The 12851-nt window shown below is 38.7% G+C and overlaps 1 protein-coding gene across 1 annotated transcript in view; it reads right to left on the bottom strand.

Moving 5' to 3' along the window:
• wnk1b (WNK lysine deficient protein kinase 1b) overlaps positions 1-12851 on the bottom strand; it is a 56017-nt gene that overhangs the window by 41960 nt on the left and 1206 nt on the right. The window contains 1 exon segment of the mRNA XM_025058006.1: positions 9086-10720. Coding sequence (XP_024913774.1) covers positions 9086-10009 — 924 coding nt within the window. The 5' untranslated portion in view covers positions 10010-10720.

Genomic DNA, 12851 nt, shown 5'->3' with positions numbered 1-12851 from the left:
CTTCACATTAACTCCCCTTCTCACTTCCTGTCTGCATCCCTCTTGACCGACTGTGTCTACATCTCCAGGATGTGTCTAAAACCTCCCCAGTTGTTACCACTAACCAAAACCAACTATATGGTGTTAAAATCATACATCATTGTACATCTGCCCTGTTTCCTCTGCTTTGGACATTTTACCTAACACTCAAGAGAGCTTTTGCCTCTTTATTTACTGATGGCGTCAGCCAGACCAATGCTTTCCTATAGTTATTATTGTAATTAATGATCGAATTTCTATTTGTTAAACAATTGGTTTGTCAACTTACCACCTACCATTAAAAAAACAGTATTCAGCAGATAGAACCAAAATAAAGAGCCAAAAGTTTTATTCATTTCATCATTCATCTTCTCTTTATTTCTCACAGCCCACCTCTCATTGTATCCCAGGGGATTCAACAACTGAGTGACAGAGGTGAGCTGTTTATCATTCCATACACAATGAATGGACAACACTATCCCACACACACAAAAGGAGGACAGCAGTAAACAAGCAGACGTGACCTCTTAGTCAACCCTCCCATGTTATAATTTGTCTGTCATGTCCAGTCTGTGGCATGGCAGATATAAAGGTACACATTTGTTGAAAATCATCTCAATAAACTCTAAAACTCTTTGTTTCTTGAAGAAAAGGAACTCTGTCCTAAAGGACATTCAAACATTAGACCATGGGAGACACATGAAGTGTGACCTTTAACTAACTACTACAAACAACACATCCTGTTTCATCCTGAGACCACTAAAATAACCATTATGAAGGGCAACTGGCAAAATGTCGTATAGGCCTCTAATGTAATAAAGCTAAAAGGTAGGCTGAATCCACAAAGAGTACAAGTACCAGATATTTTCATTGGAGAGGATTAGGTGTTTTTAATATTCACAAGTACATCAAATTTGTTCTGATGTTAGTGCCTGTTTAGTATCATGGCTTAATACGCATTAAAATGATTTGTGGCAGATGACAGTTGTTCGTCATGCAGCTGTTCATCCTCACTGCCGAACAAGCACAGCTTTAAAGGCCAGTAGGGGTTTTCCTATTTAATTCATGCCATTGAGCGCTGCATACCATCCATGTGACTTTGCTGTGTGGTGATTACATCACGAAGACTTGAGGCTTATGTGGGATTGACTTCTAATCTGGCGCAAGAGAACTTCCTACCTCACTGACCGCACAAAATGTGACTGAGCACAAAATTGTGTATTTTGAACTTTGTCATTCACTGAGCAGGCAGTTGTGTCAGACTGACTCTGGCCACAAAACAACCAACAACGGTACCATGAGACAAGAGAGCAAAGCCAACTTGGAAAACATGTGGCATGTGACACAAAGCAGACTGGAGTTTACGAGTACGGATTGAACAAACATGCTGGCCAAGAATGACAATGAACGCTTTCTGCTTGGAAAGACAACAAAATTGACAGATGTTGAATGGTTTATCAACAATAAAAAGCCATAAACGCTGGTCTAAAGAATTTTTATTGAACAGTTGCACAAAACTACTACTACTACTAATTTTGGTCATTTTCAGAACCTTTTTTCCCACATTTTTACCATTTTTTCCAGCTATTTAAATAATTGTTGAATTAGATTTCAAAACGATAATCGATAGGTTGATGCAAAGAACTGTGGTGAGGTGGACATGTGCCTTTAAATTACAGTAACTTTTATTCAAGGCTAGTTTTTATGGTTTGTAGTAAAGACAAGTGTGGAACACAGAGCCAACACAATCGTCTGACGTAAACTCAGTTTGACACAGGCTGCCAGAGTCCCAACTTTCTTTGCTCTAGTTAGGGGTCAGCAGATGACAGTCAGCCACTATTTATAGAGCAGAATCTTTTCTTTTTTGTAAATTAGGAAAAAATTCCATCTCTTTTCTCTTTCTTACTCTAATCTTTTTCCAATATGCTTTTCTAAAGGTCACAACAGAAAGACAAGAGACAGAAACACAACCAAAAGACAGGACAAAATAGGATAGAACATTTTAATACATTTTCCTTGACTGGAAATAAAATTTTAGAGAATGTTGGTTATTAGTGATTAGTTTTTATCTTATCTAATCGTTATCTCTTTTGATTCTTTGCGAAATACAGCCACCATCAGACTAATAAACCAAACTGAATGTTCAAATGTCCAGTCATGTAGACCTATGAAATCCATAGGGTTATGGAGGGGGGGTCCAAATTATGGTGTCCCCTACCACCCACTCTGAGCTCTGTTTCACTAAAGAATTACATGTTATCATTGGAATGTGAAGAATCTGGGAAGAATACAATGAAAGCAGGGACCCGCCTCCTCCCCAAACACACACACACACACACACACACAGGCCCCCACAAGAACACAGGCTATAAGGGGTCAACACAAAAGAAGGAAGGAGCTTGCATGCATATAGACAGACCAGGCTGTACGTGCACACACACAGACACAAAGCAGTAAGGAGTCACTGTAAAAGTAGGATCACACCAATCAAAGAGGGAAACTAGAAAACACACACTTAAACACACAGAGGAAAGTGTAAGAGAGCCAGCAGCTTTGATGTGCAGGTCAGTTCACTTTACGCTGATGCAGACTGGAGGCAATTTGGGGACTTGGATCTATTTTAGACTGAGGTCACACTCGCACACCAACACAGTTGTCTTTTCTACAGGGGAATGAATTGGTCTATTCAGTTCATTCAGCACTATTGTCATTGGTTCGTCAGATGTATTTGATACAGAGTCTGCAACAGCAGACCAAGTCAAATATAAGTCACTTAAATCAGGCATTTGAAACAGAAAGGGGTTCAAACAGCAACCACATATATGTCAACATCTATTTCATCTGACATATTCTTAAATATTAAGTATCTTTTGGCTAATATAGAATTTAAGTAATGGCAGTCTACGTATTTCACATCTTCAACAGACTGCAGCATTTCTGCAGCAGTAGCTCCTTCAGCAGTGTGGTATCTACCAGATCAGAGATAATCACAGATCAAATAACCTCAAAGTGGAAGTAAGCGCTGGAGTGAGTGAATGACTAAGCAGTGGAGAAGGAGGGAGAGGCTTAAACTCACGCCTCCTAATAAATGTAAAAACTAAAGAAAGGGAGCAAATGGAGAGGAAGAGATAAATGTAAAGATAAGAATTGAATAGTCAAAGCAAATTAAATGATGAGAAGAGCAGGCACGGAAAGTAGTGATACAACTGAGGCAGATTTAAATCAGATTGGAGAGAGCTGAGGAAAAAGAAAAAAAAAAAAGATATCACGAGTGACGTCATCATGTCTCACTGTGAAAGCCATCTCTCATCTGCCAGATGCATTCAGTGTCCTTAACTCACCCTTTAGCACACACTGAGTATTTGTAAATGGGATATTTAACCATTAGTAAGTAAAAGCTAGAAGAATCTGTACATAATATTATTTACTGAATAAATGCCATTAAATTGTTTCTTTTTTTATTAGTCATTTCAGTGGACCTCAACATGCTGTTTTTTAAATTTAGGCCAGCAGAATAAGTGCAGTAACTGCACCATGAACTATATTTAAAAAAAGCAGTTAAATGCTATAAAAAAAATTGGAACGTTTTATTATCTAAACTGTACATCCACCAGGACAACATAGTGGTATTTTGGGTGCATTACAGTGTTCTACGAATATTCAGTACAACTACAGTCAGTCCAACTATGTGACTCTTCGTGGACCACTTTTTTAATTTCTACCCAAACTACATGAAAGAAAGATTCATCATCAACTGTTTACTCTTTTTAAGGGTCATGGAATGGGATGAAGACCATCCCAGAAGCCAATGGGCTTGGATTTAAAACTCAGTAGGGTCTACCACCGGGTACTGAATAGGTGCTGAAAGGCAAGAGGCATAACCAGTCTCTCCCCAGTGACCTTATAAACAGATATAAAATATAAATAAAATATCTATGTATCCAAAAGATATTTGAGGAATCAGAAAATGTCTTTTACGCAACCAAATACACACAATTTTTCTTTCAGTCACGCAAGTAGTGAGCCAAAGATTATGCTTACTTTTTCAAAGTAAACACAAAGTGGGAGGGAGAAAGGTCAGTAAATTCTTCAGCATGAGCACAAACAGCCACTCACACACATAACCCCACTGTTAACACATCAATCTAAGAGCTCAAAGCTTTCTGGAGAGATTTATGTGTGTGATAAAATGCAGCACTCCCACGGGTGGAAGTTTGACACTACATGTGGTATTTAAGTCCTGTCGGTGTGATTGAGCAGAGGCTGTTGCTATTGTACAAGAATATCGAGTAAGAAATAGTTGTTTATTTATTACCCAGTCAATTAGATTGCCACAAATATTAATGTGACTTAAATGTTGGGGACATGCAAGGTGACACACACACACAGAGAGAGAGAGAGACACTCACTCACACTACAAGGAAGGAAACTGAGATGGTTTGCATATAAGGAAGTGCTCAGTTCCTTGTTTCTCTTCCTCTACTGACATATGACAGAGGAGGGGAGAAAGACAAAGCCAAAGGAAGTGTGAGCAATTCAGAGAGAGAATGAATAAACACGATGAATGAACGATCGATTTCAACAGTAATAACTTTACATCCTGTCTCAACACTGTGCAATCGCAGCAATGCTGTCGCCCTAAAACACGTTGTTTTATATATTGTTTGGTGTCTTCATATAGCTACACCATCAAGTGTTACTGATCAGGGTTTTAGGGGTGGGAGTAATAAACAAGTTGCAATGTACTCTTGAACAATTATAATCAATTTAGAAAAATCCATAATTGATTTTGGTGGTAGCCATCACATGGGGTGGCTACTGATGTCAGTGGCACTTTTTTCTAGAGGGATTATAAGCAGTTCTTATCTTCTGTTCATTTGTTCAGAGTAACTTTACTCCCTTCATACCCTTCATTCGTGGAGTTAATGAAACTGAAAAAAAAAAACCCCACTGGGCCATGATGATGCAACCACTGAGGCACAACTTCCACCCAGCTAGTTTTATGACAATATATGACAAAATATATGAGTGATAATAAATGGCAGCTCATGGAGATACAGAAGCCAGTGGTGGAATTCTTGTAGAGTGGAGCTTCAATCCAACTATTAATTGCTTAATTTGGCTCTAAAGTAGACTTTTACCAAATGAAAACATCAGAATGGAGTCATTACACCACAAGTCAATATTTACCGTCATGATAATAAAGTACTAATATGCGTGGAATTGAATTTACATGACGTAAATCGTAAATCAAGGCATGGCAGAGGTAAGTCATACCATGACCTGATAGTTGGGCAGTTGTGCACGAGCCTCTTAGGTTAAGTCTTTTTTCAATTTCTCAACGATGTTTTTTCAAATTTAATGGCAGATTATTCTAGACCTTCTGGTTAGTTCTATGTCATGGTTCACTGCCCTTTATATAAGTATTTTATGCAAATTTCCATGGTTTCAGGTAGATGAAATCAAAAAGACCCAATAAACAGAAGTTGGTTTGCAGTGTCACACAATAGAGAGAGTGTAATTTGAGACCATTTCTTCCTCTCTTTGTGATATATAGGTCATCCGTCATATGACAATGTATATTTATACCCAGTGTTAAATAAATGTTGATAAGAAAAGTTAATTTTTTTTAAGGTGCCCAGAGTTTCTATTCCTTCTTCACTAACTTTTTTGTAAGCTGTATTGTAGAGAAACCTTAAAATCAATACAGAGTAAGAACCGGTCTCTGCAAAACGCCTGATACAGCTACTTCATTCTTTTGACAGGGAAACCGATCTTCTCATATTGCAATTTTTTTTCTATTAAGCTTTTCTCTAACCTTGCAGTTATGTTGAGATATTTATTTTTCAAAAAAATATCATTTCTATTTTTCTTAATTTGATAATAAAAAATAAATTTACATTCATTTTGAAAAAGCCAAATACACTAAGAATTTTTAAAAGACATTTTAAAAAAATGAAAATGAATACTTGTCTGTAAAGACACAAATACTTGCAATATTCAAAGTCTACAAAAATGCTGTGTAAGAACTCACCATGTTTACCTGAAAGGATGTTGTATTTTCTGCATAAACTAATAATTAATAAAACTATCATTGGGCTCAATTGTGTGAACGTTCGTCTGTGGCTCAGAGCACATTCTCTATGTTTGTTAGCATCTGATTTATTGAAGCAGTTTATGGGACAGATTTGTAGCAAAACATTACAGCACCAATTGAAAAAGGATTGTTAAGGCAGAGGCCCTATGGCCTGAAGAGCGTGTATGTGGGCTTGTATTCATGTTTGTGGGGAGGGGGATAATCCGCCTTGTGTTGCTGTTGAGGAAAAAATTTCAAGGTCTCTGAGTGCCAAAAGAGATCAGAAACCTGAGGTCAGCCACACACACATACACACAATGTTTCTCTGGTTTTTACCCACAACCCCCCAAGTTTCCCATTTGTCGTTTTAAATTCCCTCCCACCTCCTCTGTGCACCTCTAGCCCTTTCTCCTATCTGCCACATTTCTAACAGTTTTTTTGGATTTGGCTCCTTGTTTTATAGTCTTCATCTTTGTTCCTCCTAAATATATTTTACAGAGAAGCAATCTTCCTCCTAAATATATTTTACAGAGAAGGTGACCATCTTAATTCATCTCGTCTTACAATTTTAACCTTGTATCGCCATTATTAAACAGTTTTTATTATAACATTGTCTTAACGTTTTAGTTAAATTGTTTCACTATTTTATTGGCCCAGTAGACAAGATGATTAAATGCAGATGCATGATTACTGTCAGTGACCAATGCTCAATGTATTTTTCCCACTTACTGAGGGACAACTGGGGGCTTCTGTCCATTATATAGATATATATATATATGCTGTTATCACCCACGTTTTCCAGATTAGTGCCTAAAGAACCTCAAACAAGCACTCCTTGTCTCTTTGCTTCAAATTCCTGGAGCGCTATGTCAGTCTCCTCTTTCTCATCCATCATCTGACATCAAATCTAACAAGTCAAGATAAGCTTTGACTCCTCTCCATTCATCTATTCATTATCCTAATTCTTCCGTTCATCTTTTTTTTCCTTCTCCTCCTCCTTCTTCTCTGTTTACAACTTTGTATGGAAACCTACGCTAACCTGGTTTGGATCAGAAGCCAGAGACCCCCCCCCCTTTCCACCAAACCTATTTCCAAAAACACCCAGGTTACTTACATATGCATACAGCAATGACTCAAACGGGATGAAAACACACTCACGCCACCTACACACAGACAGGTAAAAACACTCACTGGCACAATGAGAAAAGTGAAAAGTTCCAGATGATCCAGACTCCCACAGATCTCCAGTTGCCATGCCCACCCAATGAGTGGATGTGATTGGTTGTAGTGTATGTGTGTGTGTGTGTGTGTGTGTGTGTGTGTCAATGTGCATGTGTGTATGTAACTTTACTCCCACCACTCTGCCACATGTCAGCAGTTGCTCAGTCATCTCTCTGCCTCTCTCTCATTATCTCCCCCTCTACATGCCTCCGTCTCTGTCATATACTCACACACTATAGAAAGGTACTTGTCTGCTAGACTATGCATGCAAATAGCCCAGTCATAGAGGGTTGAGCAGGAGGAGAGTGTAATGTGGGGAGACGATGAAAACTAGTAATCTAAGGTGACACATGTTTCTGATAAACAAACCAGTGTCATAGAGCTTTTTTTCAGGCAAAGTTAATTTTGACTGGTGGGTCTCAGGATGACTGTGTGACTGTGACTGTGAGTTGACAGTTAACACTTCTTATGTGTTTGGCTATTATGTACACTTATAGTTCCAGTCTTACTAACTTAAAAACATTGTTTAAGAAATGTATATTTTATATTACATATAAGACATCCTGTGAAGAATGCAACCCATTAGAAACCTGCTGTGTATGTATCTATATGAAGGATTTAGTCTAAGATTCCTCTGCACCCAGTTTATTTTGAGTTTATTGCAGTGAATTTCTACATTTGTTTACGATGATTAACCCATTTATTCCATTATCAAGCTCACAGATTTTCTGGACAGAGGCTTTACATACATTGCTTAATGAATACGTCTAATTCAGCGACAGATGAAAGGCATGTTTTATCTTAGGATTTTTTTTTTTTCAGGTCAAGCATTTCCACGTGAGGTCTTGCTACTGTTTTCTTCCTTTGCTGAATTCTTTGCTCTGTGCCCTGGTAGTCATATGACTAGCTCAGACTGTTATTCTACATTTGCCAACTGACACCATTTTTTGTAAACAAGACGAAGAGCGAAGACAAACACCATTTTTAGTCCTCTCACCAACATAAATACATTTGCACACATTTTGTCCCAACTTTCTGCCTCTCTCTGTCACACATTCACCACAGAAATTGATCTATGCTAGAGGAACAGCACAGTGTAGTGAATTCTGCACCACCGCGTCTCATGTGTCACCTTTTTGTAAACATCTACGTATCTAGGGATGAAAATGAAAGCTGCCTCGTGTGACCTTTCTTGTTCTTTGACAGAGAAATGACACTGGTCCACCTGAAAAGTCTTTTGTCCTGGAGACGTGATGGACATTTTAAACCTAGGACCTCCTAGAAAATCTGGGGATTTTGCTGATACGGTTTCTATTTCTGGTCTTATCTTACAGATTTACTTGCCCACAGTCTGTATACAGTACAAGCAGGCAGAGGCACTGAGTATTGGTTTCCTGCCTCACACTCATCAGAAAAGCAAAACCCTGCATTCAGCAGCATTTGGGGTTTGACTGATCAGCAGCATCTTCAATACTAGGAAATGTGTGATGGAGGTAGTAATCCGATAGACACTGTGGCTTCCGTTCCCATACAGTGTTCAAGCAGAATAACAGGAGATATACTGAAATATTTTTGTTCTTTTGGACTGAAATGAACTTCTCTTAATGAAACAGACCGTAAACATGTTTGCGTCTTGGTCATCACTGTGGTTTAGCCTGAGCTCACACACCCACACTGCATGTCACCCTATTTCCCACAGAGATGTGCCATCTACAGAATACATGTTAGCACAGAGTGTGGACAGGTGAAAGTTAATGAATGTTGACTCACCTGTAATTCACACCATGCCACCTCCACAGTAGTCTCCGTGTCCAGGCCCTTGTACACAGTCTTGAAGGACCCTCTTCCAATCTCGATGTCAAACTTCAGAAATCGTCCATCAGGTGACGTTCCAACCGCTTTCGTCTCCACCTCCTCTATATCCTCCTGGACTCGTTTCTCAGCTTCTCTCTGCTCAGCTCGTGCTTTGGCCAGACCCTTCTCCTCCTCTGTCTCCTTTTCCTTTTCCTCTGTTGGACTGCTCGTCTTCTCATGTTCTATTACTTTTGCATCATTTGCCACCTGTTGTGTATTCTGAGACCCTTCGGGACACGACGTGATTTCTGGCTGTTTGCCTTGTAGTGTCAATACTGTCGGACTACACTCTGTTGCTTCTGTGCTTTGTTCAACGATTCCAGCGGTGGAAACCTCAGACGTAAAACTGCTCACCCTTAAATCTTTCTCGACACTTACTTGCCCTTCGTCAACTGCACTACTGAGGCCAAGACAGGAGTGACTGTCTGTGCTTTGCAAGTAGGAACCTAGTGAGGATTCCCTTTCCTCTGCATCTTGAACCCCAGGTTCGGGTACTGAGGACTCTGGAGTGAAAAAGGTGGGTCGTCCTACAAAATCAGGAGGTGAGGTAATAATCAGAGCTGCTTTGCTGGGCAGGTCCAAGGCTGTGACGTTGGAGTCGCAGATGACGCTGCGCCGGAAAAAGCGGTGCTCGGCTGTTTTAGAGTCCCTATCCATTGTGTGACGCCGACGTTGGACCTCAGGGTATCCAAGTTTCTCTACCAGGTGCGAGTCTGAACTGGCAGAGCCATTCACATTCTTGTGAGGGGTCTGTGGTGATGGACAAGGGGAGACAGAGGGAGGAGTGGGGGCTGGAGCAATTAATTTCACTAATTTTCTGCTACTTTTGCTTTCAGACATTCCACCTGGAGGCTCAGACAACAAAAGAAAAAAATATATAAATAAAAATATTATATTATTTTGATGAAAACCACCTATGTATAACTGATTGTGGGTGCAAATCTTGACCAGCAAGCTCCCTGTTGCAAAAGATGTAAGAAAAAGCAAAAATTGTATTGACTTCAACAATCTTTGACTTTGTTTTTTGAAATTGTATTTTTCTCTTGCAAAGCTATAACAATTGCAGTTCCTCTTTAGACCGTACTTGTTTCAACAAGACAACTCAAATTTCTACAAAGCCCTATCGCACAGGCTGAGTGAAGCCCCAGGAGAGGCTAAGGGGCTGTCTCTTCGACAAGGAGGAGGGAAGAGATGTAAGACTGTCACAGTTAAGGGAGTGCAAGGACTGCAGTGATGCAACACTTGTCAGATTCACTCCTGAATCCATCCTGCTGCCAACATTTAGATAATAACCACCTCAACATGGACGGTCTGGGGATTTAACGGACCAGTGTGGCCTCCCAAAGTCTGACAAGGGAAATTAGAGTAGAATCCAATCGGGGACAAAGTCTGGTTTGGGTTTGTAAAAACAGGCTAAAACTGTTTCGCCTTCTGTAGGCAGATTTACTTTGAGAGGCAAGTGACCTCCCTGAGAGGTCAGACAGAAGGCTAGAATAGTCTAGTCTAGCCTGGCCTGGCCTGGCCCAGCTCGGACTTCTTCGGTTCTTCTCTCTGTGAATAAAAGTAAATACAAAGAGAGAGCTCGGTGATTATAAGCACAATATAAACAGTACATACTTGCAATGCATTCAGAATCTATCATTTTTTCCATTGTAAATCACTAATCATGGTAAGGATTACAAGGTGAAGGGGAGCTCAATTCACAGTGGACTTTGTACAATAAGAATGGTCACAATTTGCACCAAAAACACTATCATGCTTTCATTATAAAGTATCATGGACCTAAACAAATTCCTTAGACATGGTAGATACTTGGTTGTCTGCCAAAACAGATAATGCTAGCTGTCAGATCTTGTGATGTTTTACCACCATTTGGCTCACGATCAGTGGTATGAGTGGCACGAGCTGGGTGGAAAATAAACTCCAGCCAAATCTTGCCACAAGAATGTTGCAGTTGACAAATGTCTCTGTTTGTCTAACCACAAATTGCAGATATACAGAATCTGTCATTTCAATTTTGTTTTTCATAAACAGTTTGGAGAGTAACATAGTCAAACTAGTTTAGTGCTGGCTTCCTACAATATAAACTCAAATGTATATTTTTGTCCCAAATTGGCTGACTCAGACTCAGGCTGACCGTAGACAAAATAGGGATCAGCATCGCACCCCTGGTCTTCCCCTAAGCTGCCTGTGTTTAGTTAATTCACTGGAGTGAAGCAGCAAAGTGAATGCCTAATTGCTCCATGTTCCAAATTTAGCCCAAAGTCACCACAGCCTGACTGACCCAGAGGTTAGGCTACTCTACGACACATCAGTGCATTAACATGAGAGGGAGTGCGCTCTGAGAGCGACAGAGATAGAACTACTACTTGGGGAAAAACTGTGAGGAAAAAAACATTTAAAAAAAGAAAAAGAAATTATAACTTACCTACAAAAAATGTACATACTGACAAGTCGCTTTTTACAGTTGATGAGCAAAATCAAATGATAAAATGGTTTGGTCTTTAACTTCTTTTACAATTTCACAAAACTAACACAATGAACAATGAGTTGGTTTTTTTTTCTTCTCACATAGCAGTCACCTGACCTTTTCAGAGCACTTTTTATTTCACACTCATCAATCAGTAAAGATGACATGATGTCCTATTTGGTAATGCTTTTGCAAAGTATGCATGTAAACTTGAGCTTGTACTTGATTATAATAACAGTTTATTATTCATTAATATAACAAATACCAAGGAAAATTCAAAAGAAGGTTTTAATTAGTGGCCAAAAGAGTTTTTCATGTAATGGAACCTTGACAGCTTGTTGAATAAAGAGGTATTTTCCTAAACCAGATGTCTGAAATTCCAGCTTAGGTGTACACCATTAAAGACCTGCAGTGATCAATGACCTCATGCATTACACACTCAGTGATGACACCTTTTGGAAAGACTAGACTGATAAATTATGTATAATAAAGGTTTTGCTGCTTGAAGTGGCGAAGAGAGTGTGTTTTATCTACATCACACAAACACTCTCACAGCAATTTTAATGACACAGCTGAATGTACCTGGTTCCCCAAATTATGCATCTAGGAAATGTATAAAATATTTTTCAACTCAAAACTAATTATGCTTGGCGTATGCTTGGCTTATCAACATACAGTCAAAATGTAGAAGTGAAATCAGAAAAAAAAGAATGTTATTTAATACGTTTACAGTATGTAAGGCATATTACATTATTATTATAAAGCATATTTCATATATGATCATATTTCTAGTCTTTTGACCTAAAGGTGCTCTAAAACATGAACTGATTCCCTATGAGACAATACTACACATGTTTAACTCAGTCTCAGAAAGAACAACAAATATGGAATTCCTATAATTCTTTATATTTCTGACACAATTTTCTTGGAATTCTGAAAAGAATTTAATAATTCTGACTAGAGTTTCAAAAAACTCTAGTCAGAATGAAACTATGCACATGTAAAATATGTGGACGTTTATAGTTTATTTTCTAGTTATAATAAATTATAAATAGATATTATAATATATTATGATATAATATATTATAATATATAAAAACGGAAACTTAACGATGTATCTGAACTGCAAGTTAATACACTTTTTGTTGGCTTATGTTTAAATGTAAGTGAGAAAATAAAAACATTTTATGAGTTGCTGGTCCCCTACTGTGT

The sequence above is a fragment of the Cynoglossus semilaevis genome, chromosome 8, assembly GCF_000523025.1.
Source record: "Cynoglossus semilaevis isolate Cse_v1.0 chromosome 8, Cse_v1.0, whole genome shotgun sequence".
NCBI lineage: Eukaryota > Metazoa > Chordata > Actinopteri > Pleuronectiformes > Cynoglossidae > Cynoglossus > Cynoglossus semilaevis.
Note: the sequence above shows the minus strand (reverse complement) of the source record. Positions and strands in the feature narration are given on the sequence as shown.